The sequence below is a fragment of the Portunus trituberculatus genome, chromosome 41 (genome assembly GCF_017591435.1).
Source record: "Portunus trituberculatus isolate SZX2019 chromosome 41, ASM1759143v1, whole genome shotgun sequence".
In the NCBI taxonomy this organism is placed as follows: Eukaryota; Metazoa; Arthropoda; class Malacostraca; order Decapoda; family Portunidae; genus Portunus; species Portunus trituberculatus.
In genome coordinates this window covers 1,844,301-1,868,892 of record NC_059295.1, presented here as the reverse complement: position 1 = coordinate 1,868,892, position 24,592 = coordinate 1,844,301, and the positions used below count along the sequence as shown (strand labels likewise).

Below are 24,592 nucleotides of genomic sequence, written 5' to 3'. Positions count from 1 at the left end.
TACAACCTTCTATCTCTCTTAACTTTGATGTTCTATATAGGACATCCTCCGCAGATTGTTGTGACTTCAGTACTACTTTAATTGGTCTGCTCACTCCCTCCTTATACGGACCCAGTCTATGGATCTCTTCTACTTCTTCTTGAAGGTCTTTTTTTTCATCATCATTTAGATTTTTGAACAGATCTCTAACCGTTCTTAATTCTTCCTTAATTCTCTTAGGCTTATATGTTATATTTTGTTCTTTCATCCCAAATATTAACACACTCTTCTTCTTTTCTGCTATTTCCCTTATCAATGTTTCCTTATTCTTCATTACATTAATCAGTTCCTTGGACCTTTCTTTTTTGTCTTCCTTCAACTGATCTTTAATTATTTCTTGTAATCCAACCATCTCTGCTTCCCTCGACTCAGTCCATTGTGTTTTCTTCAGTTCCCATTCCCTTTCAAACCTTTCATTCTGCTCACTAATCATTTCCTTAAAGTCATCTCTCTCCATTTTCTTCTCCAACCGTCTCTTGTATTTTTCAACCTCCACTCTCAAGTGTGTCCACCAATCGTTTTTCATTTTCCTCCAGTCTCTTAACTCTTTCCTTCAAAGCCTTGCAGAATTCTCTATCCTGCTCCTCCTCACTCCTCTGAACTTTTAATTCCTTCACCAACTCCTCAAATCTCTTCTCCAACATTACCAATCTTCCTTGCAATGTTGCCCCTGTTGAAGATGGACTCATGCTTTGACTGGCCACTTTCGGCTTTGCTCCCTGGGCCTCATCAACATATTTTGAATTTGGTAATTTATTTCTTACCGGTCTATCCATTTTTTTTTTACTCTTCCTGGGAGCATGTGGGTGTGTGGTCACTGGGGGCCAGGCCTGGTAGCTACGTGTGTGTGGTGGAATGCGTTGGCGGCTGCTATGGCTGGCCTTTGTGTGGTTCCCGCTCTGTCGTTTGGAGTGTGGAGGTTCTCACACCTCCGATCACTCCCATGTACATGCCACCAGGCTACGTTCACTCTGTACACTTGTTCACTCGTGTGTGTGTGTTTTTTTTTTTTTTTTTTTTTTTTTGTTTGATCTGCTGCAGTCTCTGACGAGACAGCAAGACGTTACCCTATGGAACGAGCTCAGAGCTCATTATTTCTGATCTTCGGATAGGCCTGAGACCAGGCACACACCACACACCGGGACAACAAGGTCACAACTCCTCGATTTACATCCCGTACCTACTCAGTGCTAGGTGAACAGGGCTACGTGAAAGGAGACACACCCAAATATCTCCACCCGGCCGGGGAATCGAACCTCGGTCCTCTGGCTTGTGAAGCCAGCGCTCTAACCACTGAGCTACCGGGCCGTGTGTGTGTGTGTATTTACCTAATTGTAACATACGGGAAAAGAGCTATGCTCGTACTGTCCTGTCTCCATATCTACTAATGTCCAGCTTTTTCTTAAAATCATGAATATTCCTTGCGTTGACCACTTCCACGTCTAAACTATTCCATGCTTCCACCCTTCTATGAGGGAAGCTATATTTTTTCACATCTCTCCTATAAGTGGCCATTTTTAGTTTTTTCCCATGCCCTCTCGACATTCTTTCATTCCACATACACAGATCTTCCCTATCCATTTTTTCCATGCCAATCATCACTCTGTATATTGCTATCAGGTCTCCCTTTCTCTTCTGTTTTCCAGGGTCGGAAGTTGCATTCTGTTCAGTCTGTCTTCATAAGTCAAATCTCTTAAGTCAGGCACCATTTTGTTGCAGCCCTCTGTACTTTCTCTAGTTTCCTTATGTGTTTCTTTAAGTTCGGAGCCCACTGTATTGTTGCATATTCAAGCCTTGGTCTTATCATTGCAGTAATTATTTTCTTCATCATTTCTTCATCTAAATATACGAACGCCACTCTTATGTTCCTCAATAAGTTCAATACTTCTCCAATTATTTTGTTTATATGTCTCTCTGGCGATAGGTCATTGGTAATTGTCACCCCAAGGTCTTTTTTTTCATGACTGGTTTTATGTCTTCATTTCCTATCTTGTACATACTCCTGATTCTTCTTTCACTCTTGCCAAACTCTAATTTCTTGCATTTTGTCGTGTTGAACTCCATTTGCCATGTACAGCTCCATTTCCATATTCTGTCCAAGTCTTCCTGGAGTAGTTCGCAATCTTTGTCACATCTCACTTTTCTTAACAATTTTGCATCGTCTGCAAATAGGCTCACATAACTGGACACCCCATCCACCATGTCATTTATGTAGACCGCGAACATTACTGGTGCCAACACTGATCCCTGTGGAACTCCACTCTCCACCAAGCCCCATTCTGATGGTCTGTCCTTAATTATTGTTCTCATTTCTCTTCCTACCAAAAAGTCTTCCATCCATTTTAGTAAACTGCCATGCACTCCTCCTACCATTTCAAGTTTCCAGATCAGTCTCCGTGTGGTACCTTATCAAAGGCCTTTTTTAAATCCAGATATATTCCATCAGCCCAACCATCTCTTTCCTGTATTACATCTATCACCCTCGAATAGTAACATATCAGGTTTGTCGTGCATGAACGCCCTTTTCTAAAACCAAATTGACACTCACAAAGTATGTCATTTTTCTCCAAGAAGTCTGTCCATCTATTCTTCACCACCCTCTCACACATCTTAGCTACCACACTTGTAAGTGACACTGGTCTATAGTTCAATGGGTCTCTCTTGTTACCTGATTTATAAATTGGGACAATGTTAGCTCTTTTCCAGTCTTGGGGCACTACACCTTCCCTTAATGAGGCATCAATTACTTCACAAACTTTTTCTGCCAGTTGCTCCCTGCATTCTCTTAAAATCCATCCTGATACCCCATCAGGTCCCACAGCTTTTCTCACTTCTAAACTCCCCATCATATTCTTGATCTCCTCCACAGTTACTTGAAACTCCTTCATAATCCCTTTCTGTTCCATTACCAGTGGTTTGTCAAAAGCAGTCTCCTTTGTGAATACCTTCCGAAAGCATCCATTCATAGCCTCTGCCATTTCCTGGGATCCTCACTGCATACTCCATTTACTTCTAAACTTTCAATACTTTCTCTATTTTTGATGTTGTTGTTCACATGTCTGTAAAAAGCCTTGGTTGGTCTTTACATTTATCAATTATATCCTTTTCTTGTTTCTTTCTTTCTTCTCTTCTAATCAACACATATTCATTTCTTGCTCTTTTGTAACTTTCCCACTGCTTAATCCGTCTTTTCCTTCTCCACCTCTTCCATGCATCCTCTTTTCTTGTTCTAGCCTTTTCACATCTATCGTTAAACCAGTCCTGCTTTCCAACTTCTCTATGTTGTCTTATTGGTACAAATTTTTCTCACCTTCTTTGTATATTTTTATAAATTCCTTCCACTTTTCATTTGCTCCTTAGCACTCTTGAATTTCATCCAATTTGTCTCTTGAAAGAATTTCTTTAGGTTTCCAAAATCTGTCTTGGCATAATTCCATCTTCCCACTTTATATTCTTCATTTCTTCTAGATTTCTCTTCATCTATCACCTTGAACTCCAAAACTGCATGATCACTCTTTGCTAAAGGGCACTCCACCCTCATCTCCTCAATGACCATTGGCTCTGTACTAAAGACCAAGTCCAGTCTTGACGATGCTCCCTCTCCTCCAAACCTAGTATCTTCTTTGACCCACTGAGTTAACACATTTTCCATTGCCAGTGTCAATAGTGTATTTCCCATGTTGTCTCTGATCCTTCCATTGACCAGTCCTCCCAACACACCTCTTTACAATTAAAATCTCCCATCATTATAGTTCGTTCACAGCCACCCAACATTTCTTCCAGACATGTTCCTGTATCTCTTATCATTTCTTCATATTCCTGTACTGACCATGCATTTGTCTTAGGTGGTACGTACACCACTATGTAGTGCCTCTTTTTCCTTCATTAGTTTCTGCTCTGATCTTTAGCACTTCTGCCTTTCCCATACCTTCTTTCACTTGATCCACCTTTATATCTTTTTAACCAGCAACATCACTCCTCCTCCCATCTTACCTACTCTATTTCTTTTCCAAACATTATATTTCCTTCTCCAACCATCATCAGGTCTTCTCCTCTCTCAGTTTTGTTTCAGTAAGACCCACAATATCTGGGTTCTTATCCTCAAGTAATCGTTGAGTTCTAAAATCCCGATATCACTCCATTTATGTTGGAATACATTACATTCCGCTCATACGTAAGTTTCTTTAGTCCTTTCTTACTGTACTTTTCTGGGTTATGAACCACTTCCTCAGTCTCATATCCAAGATTCTCCAGAAAAACTCTTTCTTCTCCTCTTCTGTCCTCTCTTCATTTTTTTCAAAGCCTCCTTTCTCAACTCATTTAACATTTCTCTTTCCTTTTCACCGAGATCTCTTCTCAACCAAATCTTCCTTGTTGTTTCCTGCTGGGCTAGCCTCCATGACTTCTCCACCAATTCATCTACATCCTTTTGTGACTTAAGTTTGATTCTTATTGGCCTCATACCTTCTCCTGTGAACTTTCCAATTCTATGGAAGTCCTCTATTTCTTGTACTAGGTCTTTTCCTCCTCCTGCACCACATTAATGATATTATTTATCACCTTTTTATGTTTTCTCTCTCCATTTTACTCGGTATCTTATCCTCCTCCACACCAAATATCACCACACATCTCTTTTTGTCTACAGTTTCCCTCACCAATGTCTCATTTGACTTAATAACCTTCACCACTTTCTCAGCAATCTTCTCTTCTATGATCTGTTGATCTATAATTTCAGCAAGGCCCAAAGTTTTCTCCCCAGACTCTGATTTCCTTTTCCAGACTTGCAACTTTGTAATTTACCTCCTTTCTTTCCTTTTCCTGACTTTTTTTCCATTCAGCCTGCTTCTCCATCACTTTTCCTAAAGATTCTCCACATTTGTCGCAATTCACTTTAATTAACTTAACTTCCTCTTTAAGTACTGCATTTTCTTTCTTCATATCGGTGCATTCTTTCATTACATTGTCATAACTCGTTTCCAGGCCCCCATACTTTTCAAACAGTTTTTCAATTTTACCTTCCAACTCCAGAATTTTCTTCACATAAACGCTCTTCTCCATTATTCCTTGAAATCCTGTGAAGTCTGATTCATCCTTCGAGTTCACGGCCGCCATGTTGCGCAGATGTAAACAAACTTCAGCTGTGTTTTCACAAATGTTACAAGGCGGGACGCATGTAACTTATCTTTCGAGAGGGAGAGGGGGATGGAGGGAAGGGAGATGGGGAGGAGGAAAGGAGATGGGAGGAGGGAATGGAGAGAGAGAGAGAGAGAGAGAGAGAGAGAGAGAGAGAGAGAGAGATGGGAACAGTCTATGCCATTGGGTAATTTTAGACACAAGGTGGGACGCATGTAGCTTATCTTTAGTGATTGGTGGAGACAAGGATGGTGGGAGGAGCACTAGGATTTCAAAGACAGCATACAGCGTGTGTAGTTGGTATCCAACACACTATACGGGACAACTGAACTGAAGAAAGCTCAGAAAAGAAATATGACGCCTACGTAGGCGTCACCGTATTTGCTACTGGGGCTTCATGACGCCTACATAGGCGTCACCGTATTGAAGGGGTTAAGAAGGCTGGTGAGACTGTATCTTCCTTGCAAGCTAAAAGAACCACTTGAACTCGTGACTCTACAATGGATAAAATGGAAAAAGCCTTGTGGAAATGTGGTACATAAGTTTTGTATGTGATACAATGATGTGTCCTTTGTTTACATTCCACAGGTTGCCAGTTAGTGTCTTTCCCGTTTCACTCTCCCTCCCTTCATAAATTTAAGATCATCAACATTATAAAGTTACGTACATACATACATACATTAGTGTACATTATAATGACTTAAATTAAACTGCCTAAATGTTTAACTTCATAATTTTTACTTTCATTAAACCTTTCACTGTACTATGATGCACTCTTGCTTTGTTTACTTTCAATGGAAATTCAAGTCAGGGGTTAAACTTGTTATAATCGATTTGCTTAATGATGTTTCACGTAACGGTTTTTTTTTTTTTTAGGAAAGTAACCCCTTCGTTAAGCGGGGGTTGTCTGTACGCGATATGCATCTATCACGTAAATTGAGAGACACATGTACTTGTAATATGTGGTTTCTTTTCTTTTTCTGTTTAGCACAGCATTTCATATATCTGAGCGTGCATTTTCATGACATGAAAGTGCAAAAGTTCCTATTTTTACATAAAATTCAAATGCCCAAAAGGAGAGAGAGTGTGTATACTCACAAGGGGTTTTTTTGAGAGCTTGGGGGGTTATTTCTTAGCGACGGGTTCTGCCATGGGTTTGGGGATCATTTTTTATGTGCAATAACTTTGCTTTCAGAGGTCATAACATGTCGAAAACTACATCGTTGTACTCAGAATAACACAAAGAAATATGCTTTTATAAAGAAAAAAATCTTTTAGCATTTTTGACAGGTGTGATTTTTCCCCGTTGTAACAGACGGAAAGTAAATCAACTCCCCATACTTTAAGAGTTAAAGAGCTTTCGTAATTTTGGCATGTGGGTTTTAGAACGTCATTTTGTTTCTTTTGTTCCTGAATCTCCTCTCTCAATTCCTGATTTATTGTACTGATCTCACATTCAGCTACTCTCAATTTCAGGGCTGTGTTTTCCGTTATCAGTCGGTCTTGTTTGTCCATTAGACTGGACATCACCTCCTTCATATATATACCTTAATTCCCTTTCCATGTTTATTAGCCTTCTCATATTACCTTGTTCATCCCTGAAACCCGAAAAATCCTTGTCCATCTGACAGTTTCCTTAGACCAACAGGAGTTTCTATGTACCTTTGGTTTTCACTCGGCGTATGTTTTGATTCCGCCATACACCTGGTTTCTCTCTCTCTCTCTCTCTCTCTCTCTCTCTCTCTCTCTCTCTCTCTCTCTCTCTCTCTCTCTCTCTCTCTCTCTCTCTCTCTCTCTCTCTCTCTCTCTCTCTCTCTCTCTTGTTATTCATTCCCTATATATGATCCAACACATTGAATTTGGAGACAGGAGAACCTATGGCCCCCTCCTCCCCTATACATACATCTAGGTCAGTCTCCAACTTCTTTTGTAGTATTCTCTGTGAGCTGTTCAGATGTGTGTGTCTTGCACGGTGTCTGCGTGTGCAGAGTGATACACATTAGTTGCTCAACTTAGCAATGGACTAGCATTCACACTGGAATGTCAGTTACATTGTGTATGTAAAGGAAAAATGAGAAACCGAAATCAGTACTATTATTTTTTCATAATACTAAAAACTAAATTTTAGAGCTCGTCGTATATTTGCTGCTGTCATATGCTTCCTTGTTCACGCTGGCTACATGAAGCTACAGCTGTTACGCCAAATAGTCACTGTACAACGCAGGAAAACGTTTACATTGCCTTTCTCTACATCCAGTTTTTATTTAGCATCACTATCATAAATATTTGCTGTTAGCATCGGCATGCATGTTAGTATGGAAAAAGAAATCACTAGCAATATCACTCATCACCATCACTACTACAGTAACTTGGTGTGGTATTGCTGTCACTGCCATTAATGGTACTTGTCTTGCTTGTCTAATTCTGCTTCAATTTCACTAGTTTCCAACCCTTCCTAATGTTCTTGATGGGTGCTGAGGTCAAAGGTGCCCCATCTTGTGGATGAAATTGACTGGAAGGATGATTGATGCTGGGATATCTAGTGGAGATGTTTTCAGTTAGCACAAGGTGTAGTGTGACAACTGGTAAGTCTAGGGAGTGTGGGTTGGTATTGTTTGAGAGAAAACATCATGTTTACTGGACTTGACAAAAAATATATAATTTGATGGTGCAGTAATGAAAAAATTGTCTTGTTTATGACTGTAAACTGCATCTGGTGGCAAGGCTCTGATTGGGGGACTTTTTGGAGTTGTAGGGAAGGTGGGGTTTCCCTTTAATCTGTCATTGCTTCCATTCCACTCTGACCTGGAATGTTAGCACCTGCCTAGGTTCCCCACTGCTTTGTAGAGTGTGCTTCTTAGGCAAAGGCTAGAAGGAAAACTAGAAATCCAAGCCACTCGCTGCCTTGCTGCATAGGTACAATATTTGTGGTTGGTGTAGCAAGGGCATGCTATTATGAAAATTTTGCACTAACAAATAAATGGTGACTGAAACAAAGTCATCGGAAAATGCTGATGTTAAACAAAAATGGTGATGATAAATTAATAAAAAAAAAAAACACTTGTAGACACCAGTGCTGTGACCCCACACACCAAGTTTCCACAGTTGTGGACACCGGCACTTTAAGGGTTAATGGTGGAATGGAGGATAACATTATTAATACACTAGAAGTGCTCATGATAATATAAGTTGTAATCATCATTACTTTTTGTTTTACATCCATATTTTTCCTTTCTAGCCTTTGACAATTAGATAAGTACCTTTATATCCAGTTAACTGCTACATTCACAGAATATTCTGTTAACTGCTGTTTACACAAATATCAGTCCTGTTTCTAAAATGTATCAAATGAGTAGCTTACCATACTTGATGAGATTGATTTGGATTTTTTTTTTTTTTTTTAATATATAAGCCTGTCTTAAGTTCTATTACTCGGATCAACAAACTTTTTTTTTTTTTCTTTTCTTTTTTCCAGCACTTATTCTCTTGGTCCTTATTTGTTACACACATGATCATGGCAATTGGTTCCTTTTTCTCTTCTGCACATATGTTCTTTTTGAGTTCCCTACAGTATAATTCAGATTGATAGCTTCTTTGATCAAATTATTGTGATTACAGAAATTTTTTTTTAGATATAACAGATTTGATTATTTTGTTTTATCTTTTATATAATTATTTTATTTATTTTATTCTTTTTTTTTCAGGTGAATGTCATCCGCTAGTTGGGTTTGTGTGCGGTTAAGAACAAGATGCTGCCCATGACGCCAGTTAAATAACATTCGACTTATCTCACTGCTTTTCCTTCAAGTTTATTGCTTACATAATGAATAAAATAATAACATAATAACAGCCAGAATTATTATTATACCTTTAAAAAACTGCTCAAAATGCATAAAACTTCATACACCATACACAGGCATGACCACGACACATTGCTTCGTATATATAGTAATTTCCAAAGTGAAAATTAACTGTGATTAAATAGCAAATGGATGTAAGTTCTGTGATATCTACTAGATGACTGAGCTAGGGAGGAAAAGTATGGTGTCGTTTTAAATAGAGAGCATCCAAGAGATACTCTATTGAGTCAAGTAGAAAGGTATGGAGCTGGGATACTCTGAGCAGTAGGATGGGAGTTATCTTTATAAGAGCTTCACTTTAGAAAAAAAAAAAAATAAAGGATTGGTCATATGTGTACGTATAAAATATGTTCTAAAGTACTTGATATTGGGTTGAAGGACTAGCTAACTTTTTTTTATTTTTTTTTTTATAATACTGTATCCATTATTTCTCTCATTGCTGGGGATTCCTCAAGAGTATTCAATTCATTAAGATTCTTTTCATGGCATATTCATCTTCGCAACTACCCAAATGAATATGCCCAACCATATTAAAATCCTTGTCATGCTTAAACAATAACTCAGGATATGTAGAACATTTTCAACTAACACAACCCTAGTAATATCTGCAAAACTCGTATTACATCCTGTGGAAACTAATAATAAATGATGATGGTAAGTGACAATGATAGTGAGAGAAGGGTAAAGATGATAAATGAACAAGACAAGGAATATAAATGAATGGTAAAGGAGGTTTCAATTTAACAAGTATATGGTATATACTATGGGAAAAATCGATGGAAAATGAGAATCAAAGTATCAAGACATTCTGAATGCAAGGGTGCTGCTTCAGTAATTTTATAAAGCTGGGTGTTCTCATCCATTCTTCGACGTTTGTTGAATAGGCCTTTCTGGGAAGCTAATTGCGTAGTTCTCCTTTGTCTGTTTACTGCACGTTCATCAAGTATACCATATGAACCACGTAGCAAGTTATAAAGCATGCCAAATAACACCACCGCTAACATCATATACTACATGAAGCTGACATAATAATAAGACTGGAATGCACGTCTTTGGAAACTCTGACTCTTTTCTAACAGATAACACCCAAAAAGGGAGGGAAACCACAAAAATTTAACTATCAAGTTTCAGAGAGTCCTGAATGTTCATGATGAGAAAAGTCTATTATGCTAATTTTATTATATATATATATATATATATATATATATATATATATATATATATATATATATATATATATATATATATATATATATATATAGGATAAAGGCTAACATAATCATATTTAGAAATTGATCCTACACTTCAGAAAAATGGTCTTTAAGTACTGATGACAAGGTCGCTGTGCGACTGATACAGGATAACCTAGATGGGCCCTGGTGGCCCTTTGTTATCCTATTATTTATGTTATGTTATGTTATGTTAGAGTATTCAAAACTCTTTTAAGAGGCCATACCTTAAGCAGCGTTTTTCACCTTTGAAAGCTATCTCCTTAGCCATACAGGTTTCCCTCGCTTTACGATTGGGTTACATTCCTGAAAACCAGATCGAATAACAAAGAATCGGATAGTAAACTTACTGTTCAATAGGATTTAATTTACTGGGAAGAGTAACCTAGGTTTAGCTTGTATTGAGAGAAGAGAGTACTTTTCTGCACTACTCAGAGGTATAGTCAACTCTTGATTAATGTGAGTTTGAATAATGGCGATTTCAATTTAACGCGACTTGATTTATAAGAAGATACAATTAAATAATGCAATTTATTCAATTTAATACAGGTTAATTTGACTCAATGGCGTCACACGCACCCATGCTGCTACTGGTGGGAACCGCACTCAGACGCTCTGGCCCAGAATCTAAAAACTTAACAGCAAATGGAGCAGTTTCCAGCCACAAAATGGCTGTATATGGGACATCGTTGCCATAGTAACGGGGTTGCTAGCAGGGTGTTCGTAAGGCCACTTTCACACCAAGGTAGCACGTGGCAAGTGGCAAGCCACGTGGCGTGCCGCGTGAAAATGAACGTCCGGAAACATATGAAACCTTTTCACACCTAAGTGGCGTGGCACGTGGCATGTCCCACGTGCGACGTGCCACGCTACTCGGGGATCGGACCTACCCGTTATTTTTCAATGTGCGATTTGCCACCCCAGACTGTGATGCCAAATTTTAATGGAACTTTCAACTTCAAAACTTATTATTAGACAATGTACTAGTACTTTTTTATTTTTATTTTAATAACAAAATGTACAATAGTAAGAAAACTTTTGGATGTATAGCACATGTTAGTTTTCAGGAGACTAGACAGATTTGAGCAAGCACATGTGACAACACAATATTTGTTTCTGCTCCTCTATTGCCTGCTATAATGGATATTATCTTTGTATTCATATAAGATCATGCCATGAGGATCATCCTGACCTGTGGCACTGAGTGATTTACTTTTTTTTCCCCGCAAGAGGGAGGCCTGCCAAGGTAAAAAAAAAAAAAAAAAAAAAAAAAAAAAAAAGGCAAACTGAAACTGCAAGTTCCCTGAAAAATCTTAAAAGAAATGACCAAAAGATGGGGACGAATGTCTTGAAATCTCCTTCTTAAAAGAAGTTAAGTCGTTGGAAGATGGAAATACAAAAGCAGGCAGGGAGTTCCAGAGTTTACCAGTGAAAGGTATGACTAACTGATAATATTGGTTAACTCTTGTATTAGAGGGTTGGACAGAATATGGATAAGAGGAAGAAGAAAGCCTTGTGCAGCTGCAGGAGGAGGGGAGGCATGCAGTTAGCAAGATCAGTATATCAGTTAGCATAAAAATAGCGATAAAACATAAAAAGAGATGCAACATTCCAGCGGTGAGAAAGAGGCTGAAGACAGACAGTCAGAGGAAGAGAGTTGATGAGACGAAAAGCTTTTGAATCAACCCTATCCAATAAAGGTGTGTGAGTGGAACCACCCAAAACATGCGAAAAGTACTCCATGCAAGGATAAAGCCTTTTTACAGAATTAGCAGTTGTAGGGGCAAGAAAAACTGGCAGAGACGCCACAGAACGCTTAACTTCATAGAAGCTGGTTTAGCAAGAGAAAAAATGTGAAGTCTCCAGTCAAGATTATGAGTAAAGGACAGAATGATATTCAGTGAAGAAGAGGGAGACAGTTGAGTGTCATTGAAGAAGAAGGGATAGTTGTCTGGAAGGTTGTGTCGAGTTGATAGATGGGGGAATTGAGTTTAAGAGGCATTGAAGACTACTAAGTTTTTTTTTTCCTCGTTCAGAAATCTTGGAAGGATCAGAAGTCAGTTGTTCTGTGGAGTCCCTGCGTGACTTCCTGACGTGTTGATTGTCTCTGAAAGGACGTGGAAAGATGTAGGGTGGTATCATCAGTGTAGGGCAAAACAAAAAGTTTGGTTAAGAATGTCATTAATGAATAATAGAAAGAGAATGGGTGATAGGATAGAACCCAGAGAAACACCACTATTAATAGATTTAGGAGAATAACAGTGGCCGTCTAACATAGCTGCAATAGAATAGTCGAAAAGGAAACTTGAGATAAAATTACAGAGAGAAGGATAGAAACTTTGGCAGGGTAGTTTTGAAATCAAAGCTTTGTGCCAGATTCTATTAAAAACTTTTGATATGGCTAATGTGACAGCAAAAGTTTCACCGAAATCTCTAAAAGAGGATGACCAAGACTCAGTCAGGAAAGCCAGAAGATCACCAGTAGAACGACCTTGACAGAAGCTATACTGGCGATCAGATAGAAGATTGTGAAGTGATTGATAGATTGATACATTTATTGTTGAATTAATAAATAAATATAACAAAGGAGGAGGATGGACCTTGCCATCCACCCTTTGAGCAAAGGCTTATGGTTAAAGTATTAAAAATATATAAATAGACAGTATACATACCAAGAATACAAGTACAGTAATACTCCGCTTAACGAACGTTCGTTTAACGAATTTCCTGTTTAACGTACTATATAAAGTTAGACCAAAAATCCACATAACGTACAACCACATCCGTTTTAGCGAATTTTCTGGGTTTGAATTTGCTGGTTGAGGGACCGAACGCGGTAGTTTCGCTGTGATTGGCTGGCTCCCCGCCTCTGTCTCTAGCGCTCCTGGAGCTGGATCATGATTCTTTAACAACGTCAGAGCATCCTCTTGCAGCGAAATGGCATCCATGAACGCTTGGAGGGACGGTGACAAGGTTGCTATCAGGTTGCTCTGAGGTTGCTGGGAACACCACGTTACTGTCCATTTATGTTCACAAAACAACATTTCTGTTACCTTTTTACAAACCTTGCCCCAAGAAAGGATTGTTTTGTAAAGCATAAAGTGAAATCTTACAAGGAATACCAAAAAATAAAGGAGAGATGAGATGAGCCACAGACGAAGTGGGAGACTTGCGGCCACTCGGTCGCTTCTTCTTCTTGTGACCCTTTTGCTTGTGTGTTACTTTCATCATGATGTTTATGTTTTCACTCCTCTCTTGCCTGCTATAATGGATATCATATCTTAGTATTCATATACGCTCATGCCACGAGGATAACCTTGACTCCGTGGCACTGAGTGATAGTGAATTACTAATGAAATACCGCGGTATTTCATTAATAATTCACTGTCACTCAGTGCCACGGAGTCGAAGTTATCCTCATGGCATGAGCGTATATGAATACTAAGATATGATATCCATTATAGCAGGCAATAGAGGAGTGGAAACAAATATCATGGGGAAAGACACCACGCAGGCTAAAAGGGTCACAAGAAGAAGAAGCGGCCGAGTCGCCACGAGTCTCCCGCTTCGTCTGTGGCTCATCTCATCTCTGCTTTATATTTTGGTATTCCATTTAAGATTTCACTTTATGCATTATAAAACAATCCTTTCTTGGGGGCAAGGTTTGTAAAAAGCTAATAGAAATGTTGTTTTGTGAACATAAATACGAGAATATGAGACAATTTGTATGTACGTAGCTCCTCTAACTTCCAATGACTCATATGACATCATAAAAGTAGTGGTACACCGGTGGCCCAATATGCTGCCAAACGTATATATAATTTTTTTTTTTAACCCATGTGGTATGTTGGGGACCAGCCCAGAACGCATCCCCCCCTATTTCCATTATTTCTTATGGGAAAATTACGTCCACTTAACGAGTTTTCGCTCTACGAACAGCTTTGACACCCCCTATCCTGTTCGTTAAGCGGAGTATTACTGTACTTAAATAAATAAATACAGATATTGCCCACCTTATTGCATAAACATCCTACTTTTTGGGAGCAAACTGAGGATATTCCCTGAGTATATCCCTGAGAGTGGTTGAGTCTAGGAGATGGTCAATGAGGCTATACAAGTCATGTTGACCTTGTGGCCTAAATTTAGCAATGAGAGCACAGTCCATGATATAGTGACGCAGAGTGTGTCCCCTTGGTGCAGCACACAGCACACACCAGGAGAAGCACTGACTTCCGAAAAGTATTTGTAGCCTAATCCGAGCCTCATTGCCACCCTGTAGTGTGATACAGTGTGTCTCCCGTAGGTGTAAGCACAGCTCCGGGAGACCCGTGCATAGTGAAGACAACAAAGCAACAAAGCTCCAACTGATCACTAATGCTACTATGTACAAAGTTCTTAATGCTAATCTTAACCTAACCTAGAGTGTACTCAGTTCCAGGGTCCACTGCGTCATCTTGCAGGGCACACTGAGCAAGGTGGTCTGCTTTTTCATTTAGTGGGATACCCACGCGAGAGGATATCCAGATGAAATGGACTGTGGCACCAGCACCTACTAGGATGTGGATGAGATCAAGACACTTATTAACTAGATCACAGTCCATGGGGGAGGTGGATTGAAGGACATACAATGCAGCCTGACTGTCAATAAAGAAATATACACACTTATGGAGAGGTGCCACAATATGGAGTGCCTCCAGTACAGCATACATTTCTGCTCTAGTGGAAGACATGTGTGCAAGGAGCCACCTGGAAAACTCAGCGTCAGTATAGAGATTGGCAGAGATGTAGTCATGGATGAACAGCCCACATCCAGACCTGCTGCCATTGACTGACCCATCACAATAATCATGAATAGCCTGAACATGTGGGTACTGGGACAATTTAGTCATGAACATGTATTCAGTACATGAGGGAGCCAGTCCCTCTTGGGCTGATGCAGAGATTGAATATCAACACTGACCCGATGAGGGTTCCAGGCGGGTTGTAGCAGTGACATAAGAACGTTAATACAAGCCTCGGCTACACCTACACTTGTCAGTACTCCCAAGAGCTTCCTGAGGTATGGTGTTGTAGGAGTGTGATGATCATGATACAAGGGGGTCAGAGCCCGTGCATAGCATCTGACTAACTGTGCAACAATTAATTTCCTGTATCCTACACATAATACTCGGCAGGTGCAGTTCAGCTCTGAGGATTTCAATCTGTGTAGTCCTGGGGCATCCCAAGATTATTCGCATGGCTTCATTCTGAACAAGCTCTAGAGGATGGAGTTGAGTGGCACTAAACTGTATTAAAACAGCATCGGCATAATCAATAAGGGACCGTATGACAGATATATAGAACATTCTTAGGACTGGAATGCCAGCCCCCCGGCCGGTGGCGCTAGCCGTGGCAGACAGAGGTCTCGAACATAGTGGACGGCTTGAAGAGACTTCCTGAAGCTCATCTGAACACCCAGGTACTTGTGTATATGAACTCTAGAGATGGAGACATTGTTTACAGTGGGCAGCCGAGAGACCTTCCCTTTAGCTTGAAATTTTGTTTTACATTCATTTATCACTATAGTCCCATTTGGACACACAATGCTGCCAGTTGTGACAAAGCTAACTGGAGAAGGGGTGTGGGGCATTGGAGGAGTATGTCATCAGCATAGATGAGGACCTGGGTGCCCTGTAGAAAGGAACAGCGTGCAATTTCGTCCATTAAAACATTAAAAAGCATTGGACTAAGAACTCCACCCTGTGGTGTTCCAAGCTCTAAGATTTCCTCAGAGGAAACTGCACCTTGAAACCAAATCTGTGCTGTTCTATTGTACAAATAGTCCATGATCCATCCTAATAATCTACCTTTGACACCTTTGAGAATGAGTTCCTCCATAATAACATCTTTGTTGGCCCTGTCGAAAGCACCCTTGAAATCAACGAAAGCAGTGACAGGTGTTTTAATAATATTCCTATTGAGGATAGATTCAAAAACTTTAGACAAGCAAGAGATCATTGCTATAGGACAATAGTTTGAGGGATTAGAATGGTCACCCTTTTTAGGAGCAGACTGAATGTAGGCAAACTTCCAGCACGAAGGATGGGTAGTTGATAGACAAAGTTGAAAGAGTTTGGCCAGGCAAGGTGCAAGCACGGAAGCACAGTTTATGAGAACAATAGGAGGGACCCCATCAGGTCCATAAGCCTTCCAAGGATTTAGGCCAGAGAGCATGGAAAACAACAGTACAAAAAATTTTGATTGAAGACATGAAATAGTCAGAGGGAAAAGGAGAAGGAGGGACAAATCCAGAACCATTCAAGGTAGAGTTTTTAGCAAAGGTTGAAAGAAGGGAAAAAGACGAAATGAAATCAGTAAAAGACCTACTAAAACATCTGAATGACGAGGATAGACAGAACTTAGAAGAGGAAGAAGAAATCCATAGAATGGGACCATATCAAGAAGGAACAGTGAGACCAATTAAGATATTACTAAATCACAAGCAGCAGCAGAAGTAGTACTATATAGAAAAACAAAACTCAGAGAAACAGATGGTTGCAAAGATATATACACATAAAGAAAAATAGAAATGAGGAGGAAAGGAAAAGACACAATGAACTGCTGGCAGAAGCAAGAGAAAAAAATAATGAAAGGTCAGAGGAGGAGAAGAAGGCATTTTTTTCGAGAATTATAGGAAACAGGATAAGGAAATGGTATATAAAGAGAAAGAAGAGAAAAAAATGGAGCAAGTTTAACTAAAAATGATAAGAACAAGAGATTAAAAATGATGTATACAAACATAGATGGGATTTTATCTAGTGGAATTTTTCTTCCACTGGACCCCGACCTGTGACCAAGCCTTCCAACACCTCAAGGCGTTTCTCTCCTCGGAACCAGTGGTCTGGACGCCGGATCACTCCGCCTTCCATCTACAAGTGACCATATCAAGGGGGTGGACAACATCATCGCCGACGCCTTATCAAGATCTCCCGTCTCACCTCCTTCATGAGCCCATTACGGAGGTCTTAGGGGGGAGGAAATGTTACGGCCCGCCCGTAACATGCATTACTACCATCACCTCCTCCGCTTGTTACCTCGTTCGCCACCTCTCCGCCTCCCCTTCCACGTCACCGTCTCATGAACCTTCCACGCCAGCGTTTCATGAACCCTCCACGCCACCGCTTCATGAAGCCCGCTACTGTCCCGGTTGGATTCACGCTGCCCTTTCGACTCAACCGAAAGTGTTGAGCCAGCTCTTGGCTTTCTGGATTGGCAGTTGAGATCCAAGCCTCAACCAGTGAACACAACGCCTCTTGGGTCTACCGTGGGATCAACCATCACCCAGCATTTCACCACTGCGACATCAAGATAAGTATCACTTCCCCTCGTCCGTGTTTTCCACATTGCCTCTATATAGGATTAGGATTATTGTTAGGTATCAAGTTGGGTTCTTTATTGTTGTATTTATTACTATGTTATATGTATATATGTATGTCATTTTCCTGTGTTTCATGTTATATATCTGTGTTTCATGTTTCTTGTTATATGTGTCAATTTCATTATCGGTTATTAAAATAGCTTTTTAAAGTGACCCTCTTTTGCATTTCCTCACCAGTTGAACCTGCAGTTTTTTTTTTATTGTTATTGTTCACCGGCTCCCCGATGCCAATCTTACCAGTTTAACCGGTGAACGTAACAATAAAGAAAGAAGAACACGATATTGTATGCCTGGTGGAAACAAAGTTAAATGAGGCAATAAAAATAGACATAGATAAAAGGTATAATATATGGAGGAGAGACAGAGTGGGTAAAGGAGGAGGAGGAGTCATGATGATGTTAAGGAAGGAGATAGTGGTAAATCAAGTGGAGTTTGGGGAAGGAAAATCAGAAATACTGTATTTTTTTTTTTTTTTTTTTTACATTACAAGGGCACTGGCCAAGGGAAAACAAAGTGTTGGAGAAAAAAAAAAAAATCCCGCTGGTTGCCAGGCCCTGTGAAGAGGAAAGTAGGAGAAAGAGAAAAAACAAAAAAATCTAAAAGGAGGGTCCAGTTAATGTAAGAGGTGTCTTGACACTCCTCTTTTGAAAGAGTTTAAGTCATAGTCATATGTTAAGGTACATATTAATAAAAAGGAGTTAACAATCATTGGAACATATGTGCCACCAAAAACAAGCTCATGGACTAACCAAGAATATAGAGACATGATAGATGATACAATAAGGAGTCTTACAAGAATCATTATGGAAAGGAGAAAAGTGATATTGGTAGGAGATTTCAACTGTAAGGAGGTAGACTGGGAAAATTATGAAAGTGGTATGGGGGAAGATGCCTGAGGAGATAGATTCCTGAACCTAATGATAGATAATTTGATGGTCCAAAGAGTAAAGGAAAACACAAGATTCAGAGGAAACGATGAACCGGCAAGATTAGACCTAGTTTTTACAAGGGATATACCAATTAACGATGATATAAGATACAAGTGCCCATTGGGAAAGAGTGACCATGTAATATTAGAAATGGATATAGAAGAAGGAAAGGAAGATAGAGATGAATCATACAAAGGAGACCAATTAAATTACAGAAAGGCTGATATTGAGAATCTCAAGAACTATTTTAAAAATGTAAACTGGGAGATGGAAAACTCATTAATGGTTTAAGAGAAATAAAACTTATTTTTGGAAATATACAAAACTGGGGCCAGGGAATATGTCTCGAAATATAGACCTAAAGAAGAAGGAAAGAAAGATTGGTTTAATGCAAGATGTGCTAGGGCAAAGGAGAAACGAGATGGAGCATGGAAAAGGTGGAGAAGAAACAGAAATCCAGAAAATAAGGAAAACTTCAAAACAGCAAGAAATGAATATGCTAAGGTGAGAAAGGAAGAAGAAAGGAACTATGAAAAGGACATTGTCGAAAAATGTAAGGAACAACCAAAATTGTTCTACAGATTCATAAATGGAAAAATAAGACAAAAAGAAACAATAGAAAGGTTAAAAGGAGAAAATGGAATGGTGGAAGACCCAAAAGTATGGCAGAACTGTTAAATAGTAAATTTAATGAGGTCTTTACTAAGGAATCCAAATTTGAAAGACCACAAAGTAATAGAGAGACTGTCTATATGAAAGAGATTAAAGTAGCCAAGCTTGAAATAAAAAAGTTGATGACGGAACTAGATGAGGAAAAGGCAATGGGACCGGATGAAGTCTCAGGCAGAATACTGAAAGAATGTAGGGAAGAACTAGCAAGTCCAATATACAACATCATAAAATGCTAAATTGAAAATGGAACAGTGCCAGTGGAGTGGAAAAGAGCTGAGGAGATTCCCATATACAAGAGCGGAGGGAAGGAAGAACCTTTAAATTACAGACCGGTATCACTATCTAGTGTAATATGCAAGATGTGTGAAAAAGTAATAAAGAAGCAATGGATTGGGTTTCTTGAAGACAACAAAATATTATCAAATTGCCAATTTGGTTTTAGAAAAGGTCGGTCATGTGTAACAAATTTATTGAGTTTCTACTCTAGAATAGTTGATAAAGTACAAGAGAGAGGGATGGGTTGACTGTATTTATTTAGATCTAAAAAGGCTTTGATAAAGTGCCACATGAAAGATTACTATGGAAGTTAGAGGAGAAGGGTGGCTTAAAAGGAAGCACATTGAGATGGATGAAGAATTACTTAAGGGGGAGAGAAATAAGGACGATAGTTAAAGATATGAAGTCCAAGTGGAGAACAGTAGACAGCGGAGTGCCACAGGGGTCAGTATTGGCACCAATACTTTTTCTCGTATATATAAATGACATGCCAGAGGGAGTGAACAGCTACATAAATCTGTTTATGGACGATGCGAAACTGTGCAGAGTCATTAAACAAAAAGAGGATTGTGAAATACTACAGGAAGACTTAAACAAGATCTGGAAATGGAGCAAAAAATGGGAGATGGAATTCAATGTGGACAAAAGCCATGTCATGGAAATGGGAAAAAGTGAAAGACGACCAGTGGGAATCTATAAGATGGGAGATGGAGTAGAACTAGAAAAAGTAAAAAAGGAAAAGGACTTGGGAGTGACAATGGAAGAAAATAATCAACCGGTAAGCCATATTGATAGAATTTTCAGAGAGACGTATAATTTGCTAAGGAATATTGGAGTAGCATTTCACTATATGGACAAGGAAATGATGAAGAAATTGATAAGTACTAAAATAAGACCTAGATTGGAATATGCAGTTGTGTGGACTCCCCATAAAAAGAAACACATAAGAAAATTAGAGAGACTACAAAAAATGGCTACAAGAATGGTTCCAGAATTTAAAGGGATGACATATGAGGAGAGACTAAAGGCTATGGATCTACCAACCTTGGAGCAGAGAAGAGAGAGAGGGGATCTGATACAAGTTTATAAATTGATTAATGGAATGGATGAAGTGGATAATGAGAAACTGATCCTGAGAGAAGAATATGAATTTAGAAGCACAAGATCGCATAGTAAGAAACTAAGGAAGGACGATGTCTGAGAGATGTTAAAAATTTAGTTTCCATAAAGATGTGTTGAGACTTGGAACAGTTTGAGTGAGGAAGTGGTGTCAGCAAAGAGTGTACATAGTTTTAAAGAAAAATTGGATAAGTGTAGATATGGAGACGGGACCACACGAGCATAAAGCCCTGTAAAACTACAACTAGGTAAATACAACTAGGTAAATACACACACACACATAGCTTTGGTTATGTGAGCACATTGATTCACTGAGCGAGAATGAACAAAAGTACTCAGTAAGTTTGTGGACCAGTTGTCTTGAGTCTCAATTGCACGTAAGGAAGAGGGCCAGCCAAAGGCAAAAAAAAAAAAAAAAGAAGGTTAAAATAGGCTCACTTGAGTGCTGGCTCTCTAAAAAGTGCAAAAAGTGCCAAAACCGTCACCCAGAATTAGGGGAGCAAATGCCTCGATACCTCCCTCTTAAAAGAAGACAAGTTTTAAGAATTTGGAAATACAGATGCAGGGAGGGAGTTTGCAGAGTTTACCAATGAATGGGATGAATGACTGAGAGTACTGGTTAACTCTTGCATTAGGGAGTTGGACAGAATAAGAATGAGAGGAAGAAGAAAGCCTTGTGCAGTAAAGCCGCAGGAGGAGGGGAGGCATGCAGTTAGCAAGATCAGTAGAACAGTTACCATGAAAATAGCGATAAAAGATAGAAAGGAATGCAACATTTCGGTGGTGAGAAAGAGACTGAAGACAGTTAGTGAGAGGAGAGGAGTTGATGAGACGAAGAGCTTTCGATTCCATCCTATCAAGTAAAGCTGTGTGACTGGAACCCCCCAAAACATGCAAAGAGTACTCCATACAGGGACAGATAAGGCCCTTATACAGAGTAAGCTGTTGGAGGGGCGAGAAAAACTGTCGGAGACACCTCAAAACATCTAACTTCATAGAAGCTGTTTTAGCTAGACATGAGATATGAAGTTTCCAGTTAAGATTATGAGCAAAGGACAGACCGAGAATATTCATTGTGGAAGAGGGAGACAGTTGAGTGTCATTGAAGAAGAGGGGATAGTTGTCTGGAAGGTTGTGTCGAGTTGATAGATGGAGAAATTGAGTTTTTGAAGCATTGAAAACTACTAGATTTTCTCTGCCCCAATCGGAAATCTTAGAAAGATCGGAAGTCAGGCATTCCGTGGCGTCCCCACATGATCTGTTGATTTCCTGAAGGGTTGGACGTCTCTGAAAGAATGTGGTATCATCAGCGTAGGAGTGGATAGGGCAAGAAGTTTGGTTAAGAAGGTCATTAATGAATAATAGAAAGTGACTGGGTGACAAGACAGAACCCTGAGGAACACCACTATTAATAAGTTTAGGAGAACAGTAGCCGTCTACCACAGCAGCAATAGAGCGGTCAAAAAGGAAACTTGAGATAAAGTTGCAGAGAGAAGGATAGAAGCCGTAGGAGGGCAGTTTTGAAATCAAAGCTTTATGCCAGACTCTACAAAAGCTCTTGATATGTCTAACACTACAGCAAAAGTTTCACCGAAATCTCTAAAAGAGGATGATCAAGACTCAGTAAGGAAAGCCAGAAGATCACCAGTAGAGCGACCTTGATGGAAGCCATACTGGTGATCAGACAGAAGATTGTGAAGTGACAGATGTTTGAGAATCTTCCTATTCAGGATAGATTAAAAAACTTTAGACAAGCAAGAGATTAAAGCTATAGGACGGTAGTTTGAGGGGTTAGAATGGTCACCCTTTTTAGGAAGGAAAGGTAGAAGTCAATAGACAAAGTTGGAAGAGTTTGGCCAGGGAAGGTGCAAGCACGGAAGCACAGTTTTTGAGAACAATAGGAGGGACCCCATCAGGTCCATAAGCCTTCCGAGGGTTTAGGCCAGCAAGGGCATGGAAAACATCATTACGAAGAATTTTGATTGTAGACAAGAAATAGTCAGAGGGAGGAGGAGAGGGAGGGACAAGCCCAGAATCGTCCAAGGTGGAGTTGTGAGAAAAGAGTTCAGCTTTACAGACAGAAGAGATGGCAGTGGTGCCATCAGGATGAAATAAAGGAGGAAAAGATGAAGAAGTGAAGTTATTTGAGATGTTTTTGGCTAGATGCCAGAAGTCACAAGGAGAGTTTGAGTTAGAAAGATTTTGACATTTTCTATTTATGAAAGAGTGTTTGGCAAGTTGAAGAACAGACTTGGCATGATTCTGGGCAGAGATATAAAGTGCATGAGATTCAGGAGATGGAAGGCTCAAGTACCTTTTGTGGGCAACTTCTCTATTATGTATAGCACGAGAACAGGCTGAGTTAAACCAAGGTTTAGAAGGTTTAGGTTGAGAAAAAGAATGAGGAATGTACGCCTCCATGCCAGACACTAACACCTCTGTTATGCGTTCAGCACAAAGAGATGGATCTCTGACACGGAAACAGTAATCATTCCAGGGAAAATCAGCATAATACTTCCTCACGTCTCCCCAACTGGCAGAGGCAAAACACCAGAGGCACCTTCGCTTTGGGGGATCTTGTACAGGGATTGGAGAAATAGGACAAGATACAGAAATGAGATTGTGATTGGAGGAGCCCAACGGAGATGAAAGGGTGACACCATAAGCAGAAGGGTTAGAGGTGAGGAAGAGATCAAGAATGTTGGGCGTGTCTCCAAGATGGTCAGGAATATGAGTAGGGTGTTGCACCAGGTCATGGAGGATAGCAAAGTTGAAGGCTAGTTCACCAGGGTGGTCAGTGAAGGGAGAGGAAAGCCAAAGCTGGTGGTGAACATTGAAATCTCCAAGAATGGAAATCTCAGCAAAAGGGTAGAGGGACAGAATGTGCTCCACTTTAGAAGTTAAGTAGTCGAAGAATTTACTATAGTCAGAAGCACAGACGAATTTAGTTTGAGAGTGACTGTAAGTCGTAGCCAGATGGTGGGAACCAGTTGTCTTGGGACTCAACTGTCCTGGGTCTCAACTGTCTTGGGTCTCAACTGACTTGGTGACCAACTGTCTAGTCTTAATTGACCTGAGTACCAATTGCTTATGAACCAATTGACTAAAGCCTTCCTTCAAAATCTGAGGTTGAGGCTCTTCATCAATAAACCACATCATGGTGGACTGCTTGTCTCTGGTGGTGAAGAAAGAAATCCAACATTCATCGCTGGTAACAACATCTGAACACCTTTTTAAACCATTTGGCTCAATTTCAGCCAGCCAGAGATAACAAAACCTTCTGTTCATGTGTTAGCAAATGGGGTCTCCATCAAGCACACTTCTTTCTCAGCCCTAAGTGTTTAATGATAACAACAACAACAACAACAACAACAACAACAACAACATGTAATAATAATAACAACACTAATAATAATAGCAATGCTGTAAATTATTTATCAAAATTGCAGTAAAGACACTGAAAATTTACATAAGGGGATTGGGGAAGCCTTAAGATTAGAACACTATTCTAATGATTTACCACTCAGACCATGGTGGGGATTGCACTGAGGTGGTATTGGTCTGTGTGTGTGTGATGCCCTTAGGGACATTATTTTGTTCTGACGTCTTGTAACACAGACTGGGTGAGGTGCGTTATGGGGGAGCAGGTGGCATAGGCCTGAGTTATACAGCAGGCCCCTCTCAAGTTTCTCCAAGGCTTCTCATTGTCTGGTAGACAGCCTTGGCACATTCAGAGTGGTCAGGTTTTGCATGATGTCACATTCACTCCTATAACTGACACCAAGCTCCAAGGATAAGAATCAAAGATAATCTGAGCATGGACTGTTGTTACTTTGATCATGAATGTATGTGGAAATCCTGAGAGATGATCATCTTCCAGCTGAGTTTTTCCAACTGCAAAACCTCGAATCCAGCGGG

General features: G+C 39.8%; 1 protein-coding gene across 1 annotated transcript in view; it reads left to right on the top strand.

The window, feature by feature from the left end:
- LOC123517172 (T-complex protein 1 subunit delta-like) overlaps positions 1-9,021 on the top strand; it is a 97,583-nt gene extending 88,562 nt beyond the window's left edge. The window contains exon 10 of the mRNA XM_045277162.1: positions 8,877-9,021. Coding sequence (XP_045133097.1) covers positions 8,877-8,894 — 18 coding nt within the window. The 3' untranslated portion in view covers positions 8,895-9,021. The remainder of the gene's footprint in view (positions 1-8,876) is intronic.
- Positions 9,022-24,592: the final 15,571 nt, after the last annotated feature.